The sequence below is a fragment of the Tenebrio molitor genome, chromosome 4 (assembly GCF_963966145.1).
Source record: "Tenebrio molitor chromosome 4, icTenMoli1.1, whole genome shotgun sequence".
NCBI classification, from domain to species: Eukaryota; Metazoa; Arthropoda; class Insecta; order Coleoptera; family Tenebrionidae; genus Tenebrio; species Tenebrio molitor.
The window spans coordinates 18,094,309-18,116,357 of NC_091049.1; the positions used below are offsets into that span (position 1 = coordinate 18,094,309).

General features: G+C 34.2%; 2 protein-coding genes and 1 long non-coding RNA gene across 7 annotated transcripts; 2 read left to right on the plus strand and 1 right to left on the minus strand.

Moving 5' to 3' along the window:
- The first annotated feature begins 2,994 nt into the window (after positions 1 to 2,994).
- On the plus strand, positions 2,995 to 3,689 carry LOC138129132 (uncharacterized). Its single transcript, XR_011159105.1, has 2 exons — positions 2,995 to 3,131; positions 3,191 to 3,689. It is a non-coding gene; the product is annotated as an uncharacterized lncRNA (long non-coding RNA).
- Positions 3,690 to 3,819: 130 nt separating this feature from the next.
- Positions 3,820 to 19,017, plus strand: LOC138129127 (putative ankyrin repeat protein RF_0381). Of its 5 annotated transcripts, XM_069045395.1 has the most exons (6): positions 3,820 to 3,962; positions 11,733 to 11,806; positions 12,509 to 17,560; positions 17,677 to 17,878; positions 18,083 to 18,320; positions 18,517 to 19,017. In XM_069045395.1, the coding sequence occupies exon 3, from the start codon at positions 15,354 to 15,356 to the stop codon at positions 17,499 to 17,501; it is 2,148 nt and encodes a 715-aa protein (XP_068901496.1). In that variant the 5' UTR covers positions 3,820 to 3,962; positions 11,733 to 11,806; positions 12,509 to 15,353; the 3' UTR covers positions 17,502 to 17,560; positions 17,677 to 17,878; positions 18,083 to 18,320; positions 18,517 to 19,017. The 5 variants fall into 5 exon arrangements, with proteins under 5 accessions (XP_068901496.1, XP_068901497.1, XP_068901498.1 ...); XM_069045396.1 differs by having other exon boundaries at positions 17,677 to 17,903; positions 18,083 to 19,017; XM_069045397.1 differs by having other exon boundaries at positions 17,677 to 17,891; positions 18,083 to 19,017.
- LOC138129129 (carboxypeptidase N subunit 2-like) lies at positions 19,006 to 20,723 on the minus strand. The gene has a single exon (XM_069045399.1). The coding sequence runs from the start codon at positions 20,609 to 20,611 to the stop codon at positions 19,085 to 19,087; it is 1,527 nt and encodes a 508-aa protein (XP_068901500.1). The 5' UTR covers positions 20,612 to 20,723; the 3' UTR covers positions 19,006 to 19,084.
- Between the last annotated feature and the right edge of the window lie 1,326 nt (positions 20,724 to 22,049).

Here is a 22,049-nt window from a genome sequence, read left to right on the forward strand (position 1 = left end):
AAGATAACATACTTAACTTCCTCTTCAGTATCTTCTGTGTCGACTTCTTGAACTCTTTTTGTGTTCTTCTTGTTTTCGTTACTTGCATTTTCTCCTTTTCTGGTGTTTTTCTTCCTGCATGCCACTGAGAAATGGTTCATACCCCCGCCTGATAAACAATTTTTCCCAAACGCTGGACACTTCTTTGCTTCATGTTTCCTGTTGCATCTTGTACACATGATCAGATGTTGTTCTCTTTTTTCTGGTAAGTACCTTCTTGATTGTTTCAACTTGGGACGACGTATTTTGAAGTCTCTTCACTTGTCGCTCACTGTGTTCTGCAGTCAGGCAATATTCAATGCAATCCTTCAGCGATAAGTTTGGTTCTCTTAGCAAACGTTTCTGCAGATTCTTGTCTTGAATGCCAAATACGATTCTGTCTCTTATGAGCCCCTCATTTAAGATTCCAAATTCACACGTTGACGCTTTGTTTCTTAGCTCTGTGAGAAATGATTCGAATGTCTCACCATCACGTTGTACTACGCTGTTGAAATTGAACCTTTCTATGATCACATTCTTGATTGGACTACAGTATTCTTCAAACTTCTTCACAACCAAGTTGAACTTTTTCTTGTCATCTGCATCTGCCCACGTAAAGTTGTTGAATATTTCCAGGCCGTCTTCACCAATTAGATTTATCAATAGAGCTATTTTCCTTTTGTCTGGCGCTTCGTCCAAATCAGCTGCACTTAGATATGTCTCAAAACTTTGATACCATTTGGTCCAACTCACATTTATGTTTCCTTTTATTTTGAGCGTTGTCGGTTTGTTTACTCCTTCCATTTTCTTGTGTTATTCGCGAATCACTATTTTGGACAGTGTAACACCTTCGATACAACCTCGGATTCCGATTCTTCCTTACGATTGCCTCGTGGTCTTTTGTTGGCGAACAAATGTATCCTCGCTCATCGGCTTTCTTGGCTCACTTTTCTGTGTTGTTTACTTCTGACACCATGTTATATACTCATTTAGAATGATGGGTTTTGTATTTTAAGTATTTAATTAACTAAACATAACAGATTGACAAATGCAGGTCTCGTGTACCTCAAAACTCATGAGAGCGCTGACGCCATCTCCCATCTCCTGGTGACAACCTTATAACACTAAAGTAAATAAACTAACCTAATATATGACACATAAATGACTGGTTCCAACATGACGGTGCTCCACCACGTTTTAGCAGAAACGTTCGGGAAATTTTGGATAACCAATATCCACAGGGCTGGATCGGTCGAGGGGGACCGCATCATTGGCCTGCCAGGTCTCCAGATCTGAATCCATTAGATTTTTTTCTCTGGGGTCATTTGAAATCTCTCATTTATCGGCGGCCCATAAATTCACAGGCTGATCTGCGAATTCGAATTCAGGAGGCTTTTGTTTCAGTTACTGAAGAAATGATAACTAACGCTACTACAAGATGTTTGTTAGATGGTGGTCATTTCGAACATCTGCTTTAACATTATTACCTATTTAAATAAATGGTTCTTTTTAGAATCGCCATTTTTATTGTTTTATGTCGAAGTTATTATCTTTTACGATTGTCAAGTCTTGATGTTGATGACAGATAAACGTCAACGAATTTTTACATGGGAAAACGTCAAAATTCAAGTTGCCCAAACATTTTATTGATTTTTGCGATATCAGAGATTTTTTGTTGGTGTTTAGTAACCGATCGGATTTTTTAGTAATACCTGAGGACGAGCTTCCGGGATTGGTGAAATTAAAAACTTTATAACTCGGTAATTTGAGCTAGCAGAAAATGTATTTTAGTCAATTTATAGTCTCTTTTGTTGTCGGCACATGCCTGTTTTCTATAGGGAGCCAGTTCTGGGACATACTGTATTAAGTATAAAGAACGGTAATGACAATGTACCAATCGAAGATAATTGTTGGGAGGACGAGCGCAGCGACGACTCCAAATATTGTCTGAGATCGGTACATTGTCATTAACGTTCACGTCAATGTGTAATCAAGAAGACAAGGAAAACACGGGGTATGAAATTGACAATACAAATGTCGCGGTAAATCCGCTAATATTATTTCATTGCAGCGGCAAGGAATGCCGACTACAAGAGCCGTCTGAGTTTCCAGAAAGTGCTGGTCCAGAAACATCTGGTCTTCAACTTCTGTCTACATAAATAAAGAATTTTCGAAACCAGCGACCTCAATATACAGTGTGGAAACTACTTATGGAATAAATTCAGTAATTTCAAAATTAACTACATTTGTCGGAAACGCTGAAACAGGTCAATTTTAATTTCTCATAATGCTTATTTTAAGCTGCTTGATTTGTTCATGACGTCATCCATTTTTGAGCTATGACGTCACATTCATTTTTTTTAAATGACAACCCCCACATTTTCCTTCTCTTTCTGATAGACCTTCCTACTACCTAAACCATGAATTAAAAAATTTGGTACCTTACATAACAATTTTTTCGAGAAAATGACAAATTTTACTTCAAAAATTTAATTTCATTTTTAACGTATGTAGGTACTTATTTTTTTTCTATGTGGTTATTTAGAATCGAGGGTTTACTTCAATATACCAAACAATCTGGAAGATTTACGACAGAGAATTCGCGCTAAAATGGAACAAATCAGCCCTGACATTATTGAGCGCGGTGTACACTGTTTACAATCCTATGTGAGTGTCAAATAGTTGGCGGGGGGCAATTTCAACATTTGCATTAGATTTTATTGTTAACCTTAGCTGTTTGTTTGTTTTTGTTAGGTCAATTAAAATTTTTACATAAAAATTTAAATTACATTTTTGAAGTAAAAGATGTCATTTTCCCAAAAAAATTGTTATGGAAGGTACGAGATTTTTTAATTCAATTTTTAGGTAGTAGGAAGGTCTATCAGAAAGAGAAGAAAAAATGGGGGTTGTCATTTAAAAAAATTGGTGATGACGTCATAGCTCAAAAATGAATGACGTCATGAACAAATGAAGCAACTTAAAATAAGCATTATAAGAAATAAAAATTGACCTGTTTCAGCGTTTTCGACAAATGTCATTAGTTTTGAAATTACTGAATTTATTCCATAAGTAATTTCCACACTGTATAATCAAGAAGACAAAGAAAATCCGGGGTATGAAAATTTTTATAATTCTATTGTCGCGGCAAGTCGCTAATATTGTTTCATTGCAGCGGGAAGGAAAGCCGATTACAAGAGCCGTGTGAGTTTCCAGAAAGTGCTAACATCTTGTCTTCAACTTCTGTTTACATAAATAAAGAATTTTCGAAACCAACGACCTCAATGTGTAATCAAGAAGACAAGGAAACTGCGGGGTATCAAAATGTTGACAATGCCAATGTCGCGGCAAGTTTCATTCCAGCGGCAAGGAAAGCCGGCTACAAGAGATTTATGAGTTTCCAGAAAGTGCCCCCACAACTTGTCTTCAACTTCTGTCTACATAAAAATTATTATAATAGGTAATCGATTAATATGAATAAACTTTACTTACCGTTCTAGAACATCAAAAATTACTTACCGCCCAGTTTATCGTTAGCAACGAGTAAACAGAGCTTACCGTCTTGGAAACAGACGTGGTAAACAACCAAATAGCGAGATACAGCATCAAAGGTTTTTCGTCAGTCACCCTGTATATATATTTAATAAGAAATTGAATACATTTAAAAAAATATAGTTTCCTTATTTTTTTATAAATTTCTGGGGGGCGCCGCCCCAGAGTCCTCCCTCACGAGCCGACACTGTACATAGTCATTACCCGGAAACTAGGATGGTAAAATCAACCACATGTTCTGACGATTAGATCATCACGGATTTACCCACAGCTGTAATTTCATCGTGTTATGTGTTGCATATTTACGAAATTAAAAAGATAATAACTCGCAGTTCACTCGGATTCCCACAAGAAGTGCACAGTGTAGCATGGGCGGTCGGGATTATTCGAATATGGTAAGTTGCTTCTCAACTTTATCACTTACTACGATTTAATAATTACTTGGCTTTTGAAAGTCACTTATCATTAATTACAGCGCTACCGATTTGTGGTCTTACGAAAAGTAGTGCACATAACTCGCCGGAAAATATCTTTAATATAGGTACTCGTATGTATTCGTGTCATTTCTACACATGTAGAATGTGTGACTCATTGATAATAATTACGGGGAATGATAAAATAATTTTGATGGGTGTTCAAGGTTGGTAGAACTGAGATGCGTATAGTAGGTTGCCTCATTCCCATTTAAAACAATAGTTTGATTTTTTTCCCCCGCAAAAGTTACTCGTGACGTCATAATGCACTAAACTTTTACGACAGAGTCTGTCGATCACGCATTAGGTGTTCCCTTACTAGAATAAAACCCAAAAAAACACCCAATAAACCCCACGGAGTTTATAAATCTTGGGTTCTATTCAAACCATGGACCTAGTATTGTCAAGATGGAGCATTCCCTATAGCCTATACCGTCAATGCTTTAGATGCGGTATCAGTCGGCCACTCTCTAGTACCTCTTTATGACTCTTTTCAAACTATGCGCCAGCGTTAGTGACACTGTGGCCCTCTGTTGGGACCTTTCCAGTGGCGTGTCAACAGGGGCTAATTGGAGAGTTTACGCATTTCAGCCATTTTAGTTTCGGCTTTACGTGTGAGTGGTTCCGGCGTGAATTTTCTCCGTCTTTGGGTGTTTTTTTATTGTCTTTGTTGTTATTATTTATTTGTTATTGTTGAACTTTTTGTAATTCGGCAGGATTAAAAGTGAGTGAAAAACGCCACTGGAAAGGGACATGTTGAGCTCTGCATTTAGTAAACTCCGTACGGTGAGAGATTGTACGTTTTTAAATTCTAGTTCCAAAACATAAAGCAGTGAAAAATACTAAACTCTCCATCTCAATTGTTTCACGTTATGTAGAAAACCGTTGTATCCCTACAGATTAATTCCCGCCACACTACTCTCTGGATCTGTCTTCTGTCAAAAAACGTACAATCTACCAGAGTACGGAGTATGTATATTATAATTCAGAATAAGTGGCATCGCGGTAGGTGTTGGAAATTCAAATTTACGTTGGCAGCAAGACCCTTGCTAATAATACCCTAGTTTCGATGCTGTTGGTAACCTTCCCTTTTAATTTGGCCTTGATATTATCATTGGAATAGTTTTGTGTTTATTTTCTTGTTATAAGTATTTGGAATTTCCTTGTTTCATTTATGAAACGTGTATTATTTGTCTGGGGGTTATCTCTGCTGTGGGCTGTGGGTGAAAACCATGTCAAAATTATGTAATGCATAACCTCAGAATAAAGTAATGACGGTTTCACATGTTTACTAAATTTTTTGACATAACATAAAGCTCACTTTAGAGAATCAACGCCTACCGCGATGCCACTTATTCTGAATTATACTATACAGGGTGTCCCAGAACTGGCTCCCCAGAGAAAAAAGGGAGCCTTAGGGCGAATATATTAACGTGTATTTTGAAGAAAAAAAGTCCTATCTCAAATGATAACCGAGAAAAGACATTCTGAAGTTGACCAATTAGAGTTGAGCATTATTAAGGTGGAATAATCGCAATTTTGCGTTGCCTAGGTTTCCTTTTTATCCGTAAACCTCTATAATTCTGTCCATTAGATTTGGTCCACTACATTTATTAGAATGATTGTTTACGTCAGTTTGACATTTGTTATAGAATTTCGCTGCGATATTTAATTCAAGTGTATCATTTAACATGTATTCTTCCTCTGAGTACGTAGATATGATTCTTACTTTTGCGCGATGTGGGAACAATGCACGTGAAGCAGTAAGGTTGTACCGTGAACAATTTCCACAAAGACAAAGTCATCCGGATCATAAAACAATCCTGAAATTAATCGCTCGGGGTCGAGAAACGGGTCAGTTCGAAGAAGAAGTTGGGGGTGCTCCAAGAAATGTAAGGACTGTCGAACACTAGGAATCCGTATTGAATGTCTTTGAGGAGGACGGCACCCGGAGTATTCGAACAGTTTCTCGTGAAATGGGTTTATCCAAGAGTTCGGTGCAGAGAGTTCTAGCTGATAATAGGAGGCATCCGTACCACTATACACGTGTACAACATCTTCTGCCAGAGGATTATCCAATTAGGCGAGAATTTTGTCTATGGTTAATAAACCAAAACGATGCTGATCCACACTTCTTGTCACGGATACTGTTTTCTGATGAGTCGCTATTTTGCCGGGAAGGTTGTTCCAATTATCACAACCTTTATATCTGGACAGAGGAAAATCCAAGAGAATTATTTCCTAGAGGTTTTCAACATAGGTTTTCTGTTCATTTGTGGACTGGGCTATTGGGCGATCGTTTGGCAAGTATAAGCGTGGTGGATCCTTCCATTTGTTAAAATTCCGAATCCCCGGCTCTAGATTGGACCGTTTGAATTCCGCGCAAGATTAACGGGGGCAAGATATGCTCAGTTCATTGGCACGGACCTGATTTACTTGAAATTGTACTTCTTGCTTATCGCATAAATGACTGGTTCCAACATTTTAGCAGAAACGTTCGGAAAATTTTGGATAACCAATATCCACAGCGCTGGGTCGGTCGAGGAGGACCGCATCATTGGCCTGCCAGGTCTCCAGATCTGAATCATTTATCGGCGGCCCATAAATTCAGAGGCTGATCTGAGAGTTCGAATTCAGGAGGCTTTGTTTCAGTTACTGAAGAAATGATAACTTACGCTACTACAAGAAGTTTGTTACGTAGAGCACAATTGTGCATACAAATGAATGGTGGTCATTTCGAACATCTGCTTTAACATTGTTACCTATTTAAATAAATGGTTCTTTTTAGAATCGCCATTTTTATTGTTTTATTTCGAATTTTGCAATTATTGTCAAGTCTTGATGTTGATGACAGATAAACGTCAACGAATTTTTATATCGGAAAACGTCAAAATTCCAGTTGCCCAAACATTTTATTGATTTGTGCGATATCAGAGATTTTTTGTTGTTGTTTAGCAACCGATCGGATTTTTTAGTAACACCTAAGGACGAGCTTCCGGGATTGGTGAAATTAAAAACTTTATAACTCGGTAATTTGAGCTAGCAGAAAATTTATTTTAGTCAATTTGGAGTCTCTTTTGTTGTCGGCACATGCCTGTTTTCTCTGGGGAGCCAGTTCTGGGACACTTTATAGCAGTGCGCATTTACGCTTTTTTCAAATAGTGCTCCCTCCATGATTCCAAATAGTACCTCCATGATTCAAACACTCAAAATTTCTGGGTTGATTTTTGAAAAATTTTACTTTATTTTGCCTCCTTCATAGCCAGGCCGGGTAATTCTGGCGCTACCCTCGTACGTCACGAGTTACGTTTGTGGTTTTGTCAATAATGATAAGCGATGAAAGTTTCGAATTAATTGTGTAAAGGACATTCGATAATCTTATCGCGAGTTGTAGAATAGAGGCATTAGCCTGTTTTATTCCCAGAAATTAACTTAGCAAGCTTTAGTGTAGGATTTCCAACAGATGTATTTCACTGTTTGCTCCGGCCGGGCCGCCTATAAGCACTACTTAATTGTAATTATGGCTATCAATTTCCAGAGGATATTTTTGTAATTTATTTTTAAAAACAACTACACTGTTTGATTCAACTATGTCATTGTTTAAGCTGTTCAGAAAGACACGAATGGGTAAAAAATGTTCTCTGCATTTGGTTTTATGTTGCATTTTTATTATGTTTTTCGTTGTAAAAATTGTTTTTTTTTACTTGAAATTTTAACTTAACAACTACTCTTTATACTTCAGTTTCCATATAAAAAAAATCTTTGAAATAAATATCGTGGAAAACGGATTTTTTTTACATAAATAGCAAATTATTGTTTAAACAATATAAATATTTACGTGCCCCAACCAAAATGTTTCTGATTTCAAATAATATACAAAGTGTCTATAAAAGAACATATATCAAGAGTCCTGTGGAATTGTGCGGCTCTATATTTTTTTTGGCCGAACTATGTCGAGTCGTTGAAGCTGGCAAATTAGATGTCAAGAGACAAATGTCAAATTTAATAATTAAATCTTAGCGTCAGTTTGTGAGTTCGGCGTCTTAGTTGTTTTGCTTGTGATTTTCTTCAACAGTCTTTATCAAGAGTAAAACGTTTTTCTGCATAAGTGTGAACTGTGAATACCAAAAACAAGTTACGAAGTAGCGAAGGTAAGACATTTATTTTCGTATGTTTACAGTAAGTAATAACTAATAAGCAATCTTTTTAGTAAACCGCAATGGTTTTATCGCTAGAGCAAAACACCTTCATTGTGATGTCGTATTACCGAAATGGTACCCTGCAGAATGGAGAGTGGGTTTATTCTATAGACGTTGCAAGGAAGAATTTTTCGCAAAATTTCCAAATGACAACATCGTGAAAGTAAATTAATTCCACACATTAGAAGGAATGTGGATAGATTTGTGGCCACTGTTGAAAAAGGTAAAAGTGTAGGAAGAGCGCCAGTGAATGAAGAAATTGTTGAAGTTTACTCCAACGAATGAAACAAAGCTCAAAAAAATTTCTCAGGAAGTTATCACTTCAGGCTGATGTACCGTTAGAAAAAACCTGAACTTCTATTCGCACAAAATCACAACACTTCAAGAACTTCGACCAGGTGAATCTGAGAGGCGCTTAGACTACTGCAATTGGTTTTTGAACAATTTGAATGATGGCCGGTTCCTAATAATGAATTTGAATTAAACAATTTAATTTTTTAACTTTGCTTGCAGATTATTATTAGACATTTTTTTTTGACGAAGCACTGAACTATAGAATATGGAGGTCAGAAAATCCACATGCATTTGTAGAAACCCGATTGCAACCTATAAAGGTTGAAGTACGGATTGCTGCCTCACGAAGGCGTTTAATTGCTTTTATTGTAAAAATCAAAGAACCTGTCATTAATGAAGTTACATAACCTCTGTTTTTCTATTTGGTGCCACAATATGCTACAAAGCGGCAAAAATCAAATATATTCGAGTTCCACAGGACTCTTGATATATGTTCTTTTATAGACACTCTGTATAAATACACACATTTAAAAAAAAAATCATCAAAATCGGAGCTGTTTTTGAGGATTAAGTAGTTTCGGCGATTTTTCGGCTTTATTGACTCGACTACATACATTAGCAACATATCTGTGAACTCGTTACTTTCGTAATGATACGCCATTCCGACTAATTAGATGACAACTCTGACAGTATTTTTGATTAATGTCCACGCTTATTTGATTTTTTTGTCAATTCCAATTTCTAGCAAATCAGTGCAAATTAGAGCAGGACCGGTTTCAAAAATTTAACTTATTGAATCTTCACTGCTGTAAGTACACATTTTACTAAGGTGATTTTGGCTAAAACTCTTTAGTAGGAAATTATGCCATTTACGTTTTTCGATATGGTTGCACGTTTTTACTTGTAAATACCATGCCATTTTCTGTCATTTAAAAAAAAAAACAACTTGTAATCCATACTTTATTGTCATTTTGGATTACGGTCTTGATTATGATTGATATTTTTTGGGTGGTAAATTTCAAAACTCGAAATAATTTTGTCATTTTATATTACTACGAGTACATAAAACGTTTTTTTCAAATAAGAAAGATATAAGTTTTTTTGTGATCACTTTGTATACAAGGTGATTCAGATAAGATAATGAGCCCGACGTTCCGGGGATGCAACCCAAAAAACTAATTTTAATTACGATTTGCATTTGCAATCCAAGTAATTTTATGTTGCTCTGACAGTGCTTTGACATTAGTGCTAGTCTTTATTGTCACAACTTTATTGTCAACGTGGTCCCAAAATGGCTGCTGCTTTGGAGATCAAACCCCGAGTGAATCAAAAAAGCCTGGTTCCCGCCCCGCATTCGGTTTTATCATTTTTAGCCCACCCCACTTTCGCAACCCCTACTTCACCAAAGTGACCAATCAGCTCGGTTCTACTTTACTTGTTACTTACGCCGATCGCGACACCTTTTCGATAGCTCTAGAACTTTTAAAATTACAGTTTCCGTTTTTCCACCATTATTTTAAATGTTTAAATTTAGACTTTTGTTAGGACCAGACCGAATGTACATAATTTGTTGTTGAATTATAACTCTGAAAAAAAACACTAAATTACTGACTCTATACAATAATAAACATCAGCATCAAGAAACAAGCAGAATTAAAAATGAAACAAATTAACATTATTTTGAAACCCAGATTGGGCTTGAAATGCTGTTACGCAAGGATCATGTCATGCAACTAAATTCCGTTGATCTCCTACTTGTAAAAATTCTTCTACATTGGTTTGATTCCCCAAAACTGTTTCATTCTCTCTCTCTCACTCACACCTCTGATTTCTACGACTACCTGGCTTTACCGTTACCCTGTTGTCTGTGTTTTCTACCGACCCCTTTTCTACTTTGCTTTGTTACTTTTTTAAATACAAGTGCAAACGATTCTAATTGAATCGCTGATTGCAGAAAGCGTACAAGCCAGTGAACAGAAATTTTGAGAGATGCAAAAATAGTTATTTTTGTATTAAGTGCGCAAAATGATTGTTTTTTGTTGTGGCATGAGAATGAGTTTTTGGTCGAGACCGTCAGGTCGCGACATCAAACTCATTCGAATGCGCCAACAAAACAATCATCTTTCGCACCTGCAAGCCTCGGCCCGCAAGTCTTACTCGCACCCGCAAACAGTGATACAAATAACTTGGCTGGAAATTACTTGATATGAAATTAACATCCCTAACCCTTCTCTACTCTGTCGTAAACATTTTAGGCGCCAGTTACGAGCACCTGTGTCTTGATAACCTCAATTCTAATAAGATTTTGTACTAACCAAAATTTATTTTTTCAACAATAAATAATTATTGTTGGAAAAAATTAGAAATAGAAATAATCTATTTCTAATTTTTTCCAACAAAATTTGTCATTTAAGACATGAGTAGCTTTTGTAACGAAAATTACACGAGGCGACGAAGGAGACGAGTGTAGTTTTCCAAAAACAAAAGCTACTCATGTCTTAAATGACAAATTTTGCAGAAAATATTAGACCACGAATTGTATTCGACTTGACAATCCACCGAGAAAACCATTTGTACCAGCAATTATTATAGTAAAGAATAATGTTAAATGTAATACTAATCATATATTTAGGGCCTTGTTTGTTACACATGTCTATCGATTTAATATTAATTTAATATAAATTTGACATTTAATTTTGACCTAATAAATTTGACGTTTCATTTTGACATAAATTTTTTCAGTGATAAACCAAAGACAAGGTGGATCCAATGCTTTGGTTAATTTTATTGGATTTGGTTCAATCGTTAAGATTACCTATAGTATATTATTTGACGAGCTAATAATGGCTATCATAAGTTTTTTAATCACCAGAGTGGATTATAGGCATTATTCTCGAGTTAAATACATATGACGTTATATCTACGACCTACGACTTTTTTTCATAAAACACTTGGCTTACAAAATTTTTAAGATCTGTGACTTATCATAAATCACAAGTGACTTACGAGTATAATAAGTCACGGGTGTAATTTATGACTAGCATAATGTATCTATAGTTATAGTCTATAGTTATAGTTATTTAATGGTCGTACGAGTAGATAAAGATAATTATTTCTCGTTGAATAGTCTTATTATGATCTTGTTTGTTTGTCTTAAGTATGAAAAATATTTTATATTAATTAATATTTATTGTTTCAGTAATGGCTCTTCTCACTGTATATTAGATTGCTGCTCATCATTTTTTTATTAATTTTTCAATCATGGCTAGTAAGGTAAGAAACTATCACCTTAATTTAGATATTTAGATATCTAGTGTATATTGCTGCTTGATTCTGTTTATGATTTCCACTATTTTGGGATCTTAGGATTTTTTTCAAATAATAATTAAATACTTAAACAAATGTTTTACAATGGTAGGATTTTTATTGAGTCACTGAATAACATTGCCAGTGTAATATTGTCGTTTCTATCAAAGTCCTCACTTTTTTTTTTGAAAACTAACTTAACAAATTTGTGATATCTATATTTTTGAAGTAATTTAAATTCTGAATCTTAATTTGGTAAGGATATAAATCTAATAAAAGAAGAAACCAGTTTATATTATATCTGTTGTATCACCATTTAAAAGGTATTGTTTTTATTATTAAACTGTACCATCAGAACATTTCATAGTAGATACCATTTGTTTTTAATGATAAGTCAAATTTTATATGATGATACCGCATATCTAAATTATTGAATAGTATTATATTTTTGCAAACGTAGGGAATCTCTATTCACAACCAATGAATTTATTTGATGGATATTTAGTATCACAACGTTCCCACTTGCATTTTTGTATCTATTTATGTGTTTATTTTTACAAATTCAATAAAGAACGTTTTTAAATTTGCAATTAAATTATTAAATGTTGGTCCTCCTAAATTTAAGGAATATTTAGTATTTTAATTAAAAGAAAATGTTGCTTCTTGTAGAACACACCTGGTCTTGGGGTTGAATACGAAATTCTCGTTCCTGCATATCTCGCATTAAAGCTCAACAATGAAGATATTCAAGACTATACAATTCAAAGCAACGTAAAGAATTTTGGGAATATGGATGACGTTGTAATAGACATATCGATGAAAGACGAGAAACAATTTGGCTTTGCCATGCAGTTGAAACATAAAGACAATGACAGCAAAAAATTATCACCTGAAAGTTTCGAGACCGCAAATGGCCCTTTCAGTCTGAAGAGATATTGTCAAGCTTTTAAAAATCTAAATCAACGAAACAGACAGTATCAATTTATTCTCTATACAAATGCTGAATTCGATCCACAAAAAGCAACAAAAGTAACCAATTTTAACATGATCAAAGACGACCGTTGCAATGAAGATATGTTTTTTAATACCAGTTCTGAAAAAGAAAATGTATACAGATTTGAGGTCAACGATAAAACGCCAAGTGATAAAGAAATAACGAAATCGGACTACAAAAAGTTTTTTTCTACTAGAGTTTGGAAAACTTCAACATTGTAATACTAATTTGAGTTAGGAAAAGTGAAAAATTTCCTACTATGGGCGGAAATAATATTTCAACACTAAAAGTTCAATTTTGGTCGTCTCCTGGGATACGTAACGTAAAAACTAGTATTTAATTGAGACAAAAGCTTAAACGCCTTCACAATTTTTCATTAATAAATTGTTTCTCTATGGTAACGAAAGCAGAACAATTTTGATTTCGCTTTTTAATTTAGAAATAATTAATAGTATATTAAAAATATCCAAATTTTATGTATTTTCCAAACTCCAGTAGAAAAAATCATGTGTGCAATTCGTAGGAAAAGTGTTTTTTCCGTACTCGACGCGTTTTTAATCTCGACTTCGTCTCGATTAAAAATCCCGCATCTCGTAAGGAAAAAAATCACTTTTCCTAACTTATTGCACAAATAGCTATTCTCACGATTTACGATTTTCGTTTGTCAAAAGAATTTTGAAGATCTCGAACGAGCAGTAATTAAGATTTTGGGAAACGAAACCGCAGCCATGAATTACACGAACCTTTTCAGAAAATGGCATCAGGGCAGATTCACAAATAAAACTATAAATAAAGCGACTGTAAATCTTCATCTTATTGATATTTTTCTGTCTCCATTCGTTAGTTCTAATAGTTATCTTCTCACTGATGAATATGAAGAGGGGAACTTATTTCAAAGAGTTGTTCAAGATTTTGATATAGTTCTAATAAATGATTCATTAAAAAATTATGCTGACAGTATGACAGAAATTTCTGAAGAAGTTATGAAAAAGTATAAAACTTTCGGAAAAGATGCCAACGTTTCAACCGACGAATGCATCCTGCGTGTAGCTAAAGAAAATAAAATAATTAAAAAAAGCGTTACAAGCTTGGAACCAGACGTGAAATTAAAAGTATTGCAGTATTTTTTCGAAAAACAACTCGTTATCGATTTCAACATCATTTCAGAAAAATGTATTTATAAAATAATGGAACTCCATCAACTAAGAGGGAAGATAAAATTTATTTTGATCGGTCACGGAATTCAGTGTGAAAAATTGTCAAGATTTAAAATTTTTGAAAATTTGAACAACTTATCAATTAATGAAACATTGTACAGAAATGTTATCCAAGAATGTCTTTTATCTCTACAGGGCAGGAAAGAAATGACTCTAGAAAAATTGATCGAATCGATTGAAAATATTTGTGAATATGTTGGAGCAAAAGAACTACTTCAAATGTTGAAGGGCAATTTTTTAGTTGGGCAAGAAACAGAATTTCTTCCATCATATTACATAGACAGAAAAGTTTCATTTGAAGTTTTAGAAGCAGACCAAATTTTTGATCATACATTTTTAAAGGAAAATCTAGTTGTTATTAATTTCGACGGAAAATTAGATTTGGTTCGAAATAAGTTACGTAAATGTAATATCAACGTCATGAGTATTGAACACTATTTAAAATTGACAAAAGTCAGCAAGGAATCAGTCATTATATCAACAAATGAACAATATTCTGTTGAATTACTTGGAGACATTTCTAAGAAAAATCGTAAGAGTTCAATAGTGTGTTTAAGATTGTTGGACGAGGATAGTTTGTCAGTAGTGATGAGTACACATAGCCTACCTACAAATCTTTCTTGGAGAAGAATATCTATTAAAGAAAACCAAATCTACGACCATTTAACTAGACCCATCAATATTTTATGCGCCGATCCTGGAATGGGCAAGTCGACAATGTTGAAGAAATTAAGAAAGGAATGTGATTCAAAGTTTTGGATAACCGCAATAGATCTCAAAACACATAATGAATTCTTGAAAACAAAACATGACATCGATGACCTTTTAAACTATTTATTGGGAGGAAACCAAGTTAACTTTTCGGATCAGATCAGAAATATTTTTCGGTCCAAGAAAAAGGTGGTTTTCTTCTTTGACGGCCTCGATGAAATTGAAACCCAATATACTGACAATGTTTTGAATTACGTTAAAGAATTATCCGCGAAAGGGTATCACATTTGGCTTTCTTCCAGAAAAAATTTAAAAGACAAACTAAAAGATCATTTCGGTGAATTTATCATGGACATGGAGGAAGTTAACGAAGTACAACAAAAATCCTATATAACGAATCGTTTGGAGACAACATATGAATATGAAGAAATAAAAAACTTGATCAACAAAATTTTTAATAGCACTGATATCATCAACAATTGTCAAGTCTTGGGCATACCTCTACAGCTAGCTCTACATTATAACACAAACATTCCTTGACGATAGAGAATTGTACGATAATATCACAGAAAATATTTTCGTTTTGACAAAGATGTACAATTTATTTTTCCGGGGAAAATTCAAACACAATCGTGATAAAGAACAGTCGAACAATCCACATTTAGACTTAACAGACATGGAAGACTGTCTAGAAAAATATGAACTCCTTGCTGTCCATTCTATGTTCGACGACAACGTCTTTCAAAAGCTGAATGTTGACATGAGACGCACTCGTCGCTTTTTACACGAATTCAAAACAAATAAGGACATTTTGGGAATTGTCACGAAAGTAAACACTGAAGGAAAAGCCGAGTTTGAACACTACACATACGGGGAGTACTTTGCTGCCTACTTTTTCGCAAATAACTTCGATAAGGCTCGAATTATTCAAAAGGAACTCTTTTCTAATAGATACAAAAATTTGATGATGATTTTTAATGTTATTCTTGCTGAAGAAAGTCCTATACATTTGGCCCTGATCTACCAAAACATGGATCAATTTGCAAAACATGTTAAAAACAAAAATATGTACGACAAAGGAGGGCGGAATCCTCTACATATTGTGGCATGTAGTGAGCCAAGATTCAATAGTTTAACTCTATTTTCTTCTCAGTTTTCAGTAAAAATTGAAGATTATTTGAAAAATATCCGTATTTTAGAAAAATTAGCCCATTCCAGCAACAATAAATCTGACACATTATTCCAATGGACCCCTCTAGAATACGCTCTCGAAAATAATTATCTTGCTGCTGCAGAAGTGATCTTAAAAAGATGTGGATGTTCGATGGAGTTATTTAAATATACTAAGAATTATCAGAACAATTCGGAATTTATCCATTTCTGCTTGACGCATGGCTGTACAATTTTATTGTCTTCAATAGTCAACGATAGCATAGCCACCAAAAATATGATTGAAGAAAACTCTTGGAACTTTATTGAACACACCATACTAAACTGTTATTTTGAAGAAAGTGGAACTTTATGTTATTTAATCGACACTTTTGGTGCTTCACACCGGTTTATCAAAGTTAACAAAGGCATTGACGTGAATTACACAAACAAAGAAGGTCTGACCGCTCTGCATTTGGCTGTCAAACACAAAAAGAGGTATGCCGTGAAATTATTGATCGAGAAAGGCGCTTCTGTTAATTTTGTAACAGTCGGTAATCAAACTCCGTTACATTTAGCAGTTAGCAATAGAGACACGGAAATAACTAAATTGCTGATTCAGAATGGAGCATCTATTAACGCTGCTACAAGTCTAAATCAAACTCCATTATATTTGGCTATTGAGAATGGCGATGTGATAACAGCAAAATTATTAATCGATAGAGGTGCATTTATTAATGCCGTTACAAGTGGTAATGTAACTCCGCTACACTTGGTTGTTGCAAATGGGAATGTAGAAATAGCAAAATTATTGATCAATAAAGGGGCTTCAATTGATGCAGTTACAAGAAATAATAAAACTCCATTGCATTGGGCTGCTTACAATAAAAAAATGGAAGCGGCAGAATTTTTAATCAAAAAAGGGGCATCTGTTAATGCTACTACAAAGGATAATGAAACTCCGTTACATTTAGCTGTCATGGACGGGGATGTAGACATGGTTAAATTATTAATCAAGAAAGGAGCTTTTGTTAATGTCGCTACAAATGACAATGAAACACCGTTATATTTGGCTGTTAACAATGAAAATACGGAAATAGTAGAATTATTAATTGGAAAGGGAGCTTGTGTTAATGCCGTTACACATAGGAGTGAAACTGCATTACATTACGCTGCTTGCAATGGAAATTTGTATGTGGTAGAATTATTAATCGAGCATGGAGCATGGGTTGATGCTATTACAAAGAGTAAAAAGACTCCGTTACATTTCGCAGCTTACAATGGAAATATGAAAACGGCTAAGTTATTAATCGAAAAAGGGGCATCTGTTGATGCTGTTACAAACAGTCATAAAACTCCGTTGCACTGGGCTGCTTACAGTGGAAAGACAGAAACAGCCGAATTATTAATCAAAAAAGGGGCTTCTGTGAATGCCGTTACAAGTGATAATAAAACTCCCTTACATTTCGCTATTGACAATGGAAACGTGGAAACAGCCACACTATTAATTGAGAGAGGAGCATCTGTTGATGCAGAGACAAATGGTGATCTTGCAAAAATCAAAATAAATCATGGAAAAAACCCTTTGTAGTCCGCTGTAAAAATTAACTACCTGCAAGAAGATGTGTTGTCACGGCGGGCACATAATAGGTAAGCCAACAACTAAGTTATGAAAAATGAGAGTATGATTAAGGGGGCTTGTTTGAAGAATTTTCGTAAGGTTTTGGTTGAAGTGAAAAACTGATGATTCTGTTTGAATTTTTCAGATCAACATTATCGGAGTTTGGAAAACTTACACTAAAGAAAAATGAAAATTTAGATATTCCAGTGCAGAAGGAAAAATGTGCTCTTATGTAATATTTTCAATCTTGGGTTGTTTCATCAATCTGCTTTATAAATGCGTTGCACGATGTAAAGGGCATAATGTCATGGACTGGAACTGGGTAGAAATACATATTGCCTAGCTGGGTAACTTTTATTTGTACTTCCTGCTGTAACGAAAAGTTTTCACTTGGGGCCACTCTTGTTATCTAGGCACACCTATAATTTTTACATTTCATATTTTTCTTTGCACGTAATCTTCTTTTTTATTAAACATGCACAAACATTTTACATGATTTCAAGTTTGGCTCCGTCATTTTCCACATTAAATTTAATTATTTACTCTCGTAGGACAACCCTGGTCAACGAGAACCTCATTCCAGCAAATCTATCATCAAAACAAAGAAACCCAAAAAGTTTGTTGGTAATGGAAATGTCAACGGAAAATCCCATAACAAAAGGATAAATTAAAAGACTCTTTAAAAATATGAAGATACGGCGACTTTTCTCTTAAAGAATTCCACAAAGCTTTTAAAAAGTTTAAGTGAAAAAACAAAGAATATCGGTCAATTATCTAAAAGAAATCAATGTAAATAAAAATTATTTATTGCTTTACTGTTAGCTCTCTAAGTTCGTATATTTTATTTAGCGATTACTTTCTGTTATTTGTTATGTCTCTGTTTTACTTTTTTTTCATTTCTATTTTATAAAACTCTTACTCGTTTTTCGTTTTATATCCACTACACATTCTATTGTATTAATCTTTGCTTTTGTAAAAATTACAGAATTACTACAAGATACGTATATCTACCGTGCGATCCAAAAGTCTTTCTATCAAGTGGGTCATGACAGTGGAAACGAATGGCGTTGGGCTGCAGCATGTTTGGCGTATATTTAAATGAAAATTAAAAATATGTTTTATTAGTCTGTCCATATCCTTTGATGTTTTTAATTTCACATTTTTTTATTTTATGTACGAAAATGTATGTGCCAACTATGTGGGTGGAATAGAGTTGACATTTGTATGACATTTCATATGCGTGCATTTGTTTTTTTTTTAAACCATTGCACATTGTCAACTCTATCCTACCCACACAGTGCCACATAAATTTTCGTACATAGTTGCCATATTTATTCACAAATATTTTGAATCACCCAATATGTGTACGATTAAGCTAAGGCAGACATTCTTGCATAGCACCCTTGATTTGTTTTGTTGTTGATAACTTTGTATAGTATAATATTATGTCATTTGTGTTGCAATAAACTAAATATTTTATTCAAAATTATTTATTTTTAATTCATTACAAAAAGATACAAGTAAATTAACACCAATAAAAGTTTTATCAAATATTAATTGTCATCATGAGTACAAAGAATTTTATTAACAAGATGTTTTTTCAAGTATCTTATGTTATTTGTTAGAACACTGTCGTTACTATTTAATTTCTCGCATTTCCAAATTAACGGGTCTATTTCTATTTGTAGTTTTTCATTACTGTTTAAAACACTCTTCAGATCGTCCCAGCTGATTTTATTATTACCAATAACAATGTTACCAGATTTCAAATCCATTAGGCTTGGAGGTTTTAAAACCTTCAACTTATTGTTCCACAGATTAATTTGGCCTAACCTAACCGCACCATTAAAAGTATTTGGTTCTATAACTTCAATTTGGTTGTGAGCTAAATTTAATTGAGATAAATTTGTACAATTTACAAAAGAATTTTCGTGCAAGACTGTTATATTATTATGTTCTAAAACTAATACTCGCAACTCTGTTAACCCCCAAAACGATTCAGAACTGATATTATTGATTTTATTAAAAGAGAGATTTAAAAACTGAAGCTTTTTAACTTGTCCAGAAAATGTACTTTTAACGGAATTAATAGAATTCTCCATCAGGTATAAATATACAACATTATCAGGTATTTCAACTTCAGTGATTTTATTTCCACGCATAAAAACGAAATAGCAATTCAACTTGTTCCAATTTTTCACCGAACTGATTTTATTCCAGTCCAAAAGAGTCCGAGTTAAGTTGGGAAATTTAGCAAAATCTACTGTTTCAAATTGCCCTTGCGTTATTTTAATCATGTCCATAAAAGAACCGGATAAATCAAGATCAAAAGTTTTTAAATTAGTACCTATGTCAAGAAAGGTTTTCAGGGAAGGCAAGTTAATATCCGAAGGAAATTCTTTTAGAGGATTATGGGATATCCACAAACTCTCTAGTTTTCTAAAGTCCTTAAATAAATTCTTGTGCAAAAAGGTTATATTATTGTTGTTCAAATATAAATCTGTTAAACTAACAAGACCCAAGAAGCTGTTTTCTTCAATTTCGCTGATTAAATTACGAGAAACATCTAAAGATAATAGCGTTTCTAAATTATTAAAGACGCCGTTTGATATTTTTACTAATTTATTAGCAGCGAGATCTAATTCGTCTAAAACAACCAAACCGTTAAAAGCACCGGGTGACACTTCTTCAATTCCCAAAGAAACCAAATACAGAGTTCTGAGATGGGTAAAATTTGATAAAAACGAATGTGCTGATAACTTCTGTATAGTGGAGTTGACTATGAATAAATCTTGCTTGTATGGTCTCTCTTCATAGTGGTAGTCGAGTGGAGTGTCTGAAGATACATTCGAACACGTAATTCGAATGTCTTGGCTTTTTCCACTGGCAAATGGGTCTAAACTTCTTTCATTCCTTTCTTTGAAAAGCGAATTTGTTTTCGGCCTAATTTCTTCAGAACGTGTGTGTCTTGAGAATGGATAAATGGTGTAGTCGTGTGTCCATTGAACACAAAAGGAAGATGCGGTAACAACAAAAACAAGTGAAATGACAAATAAACACGCACAAGTCACTTTTAACATTTTTACCAAAAATAAAGAACCGGGAATTATGGTATCTTGCAGTTGAAACCAGCTGATGAAATCGGCGGTCAACAAGTGAAACTGATTACTAATTAAGAGTATTAATTAATACAGATATGTAACTTAATAAATAAAATTTTAATTATTGTTGTGACTGTTGAGATAAGAAGGATCTGCTTACTAGTTTCTTTGAACTGTAACGAAAAAACTGACATAATCACCAGGATTTGGGACAAATACGTTTTTAGTAGCTGATAAATGGTATATAACGGGCCTTCAAATAAATTTATATTTAGAGCAACCTATGGAAATTCAATTGTTTGCAACCTTTTTCCAGCGTAGAAAATGACACAAGAAACGTCTGACATTTTAACGAAATAAAATTAGGTTAGAAAATATTTTTGATTTTTGTAGTGCATTCTCCCTATTCCCCCTCAACGGAATATGACAATATGAAATTAGGAAAAAGCTTACTATCTAACCTGTGTAACTCCGGAGAATGATTGGTTACCTACAAAAATTACTTTACACTGTTAACAGAATTAGAATGTCGCCTACGGCTACTCTAAATATACAGGGTGGTCCCGATATAACCTGCCAGAAGAAATCCAGTAATAGGTGACGATGAGTAGAACTCACACACAAAAAAAGTTTCTAATAAAAGTCTTTTCGTTTTCGAGATAAAAATAATTGAAAATTTGGTCAAAATTTGCTGTACGCTAATGAGTTAATCGGTTTAAAAAAGGTAATTCTGGTTACTTGGCTGCGATTTCTTTAGCAACGGTACCTGCAACACCTATGACATTTGTCAAGTTTAATTTTAAATTTGCGAACCCTTCAAAAAGTTATGAAATTCACGAAACAAGAATACGCCGATTTGCATTTACTCTATGGCGAAACACGTGGTAATTCAAGACCGGCAAGGCTACCATACGGCGAGCGTTTTCCTGAAGGAGTCCTTCCGTCTCGTTGTACTTTTGTGGAGCTACATCTGCATTTATGTGAGGTTGGTTCTGACTGATTCCAATACGATGGCGTCCCCGATCCTCCATTTAACCCCTCTGGATTTTAATTTTTGGGGCCAAACGAAAGATTTGGTATACGAAGTTGAAATAAATACAAAAAGACAACTCCAGAAACGCGTAACAGACGCCGCGAACCAGATTAGTAAATACCCAGAAATGCTGAATTCTGTTTATGAAAATTGGTACCAGCGTACTCAAATGTGCTTAAATGCCAACGGAAGGCAAATAATGTGTCTAGTCTAGTTTACCTTTCATTAGTTAGTAGATATTCTCAGTTAGAGTTGAAAGTACGAATATGTAAAGTGTAAATAAATTTATTCAATACATTTATTTAACTACAATTAAGACGATACTCTTATTACACAGTTCTTCCACAATTTTGCACACACTACCTCTACATTTATTTACACATT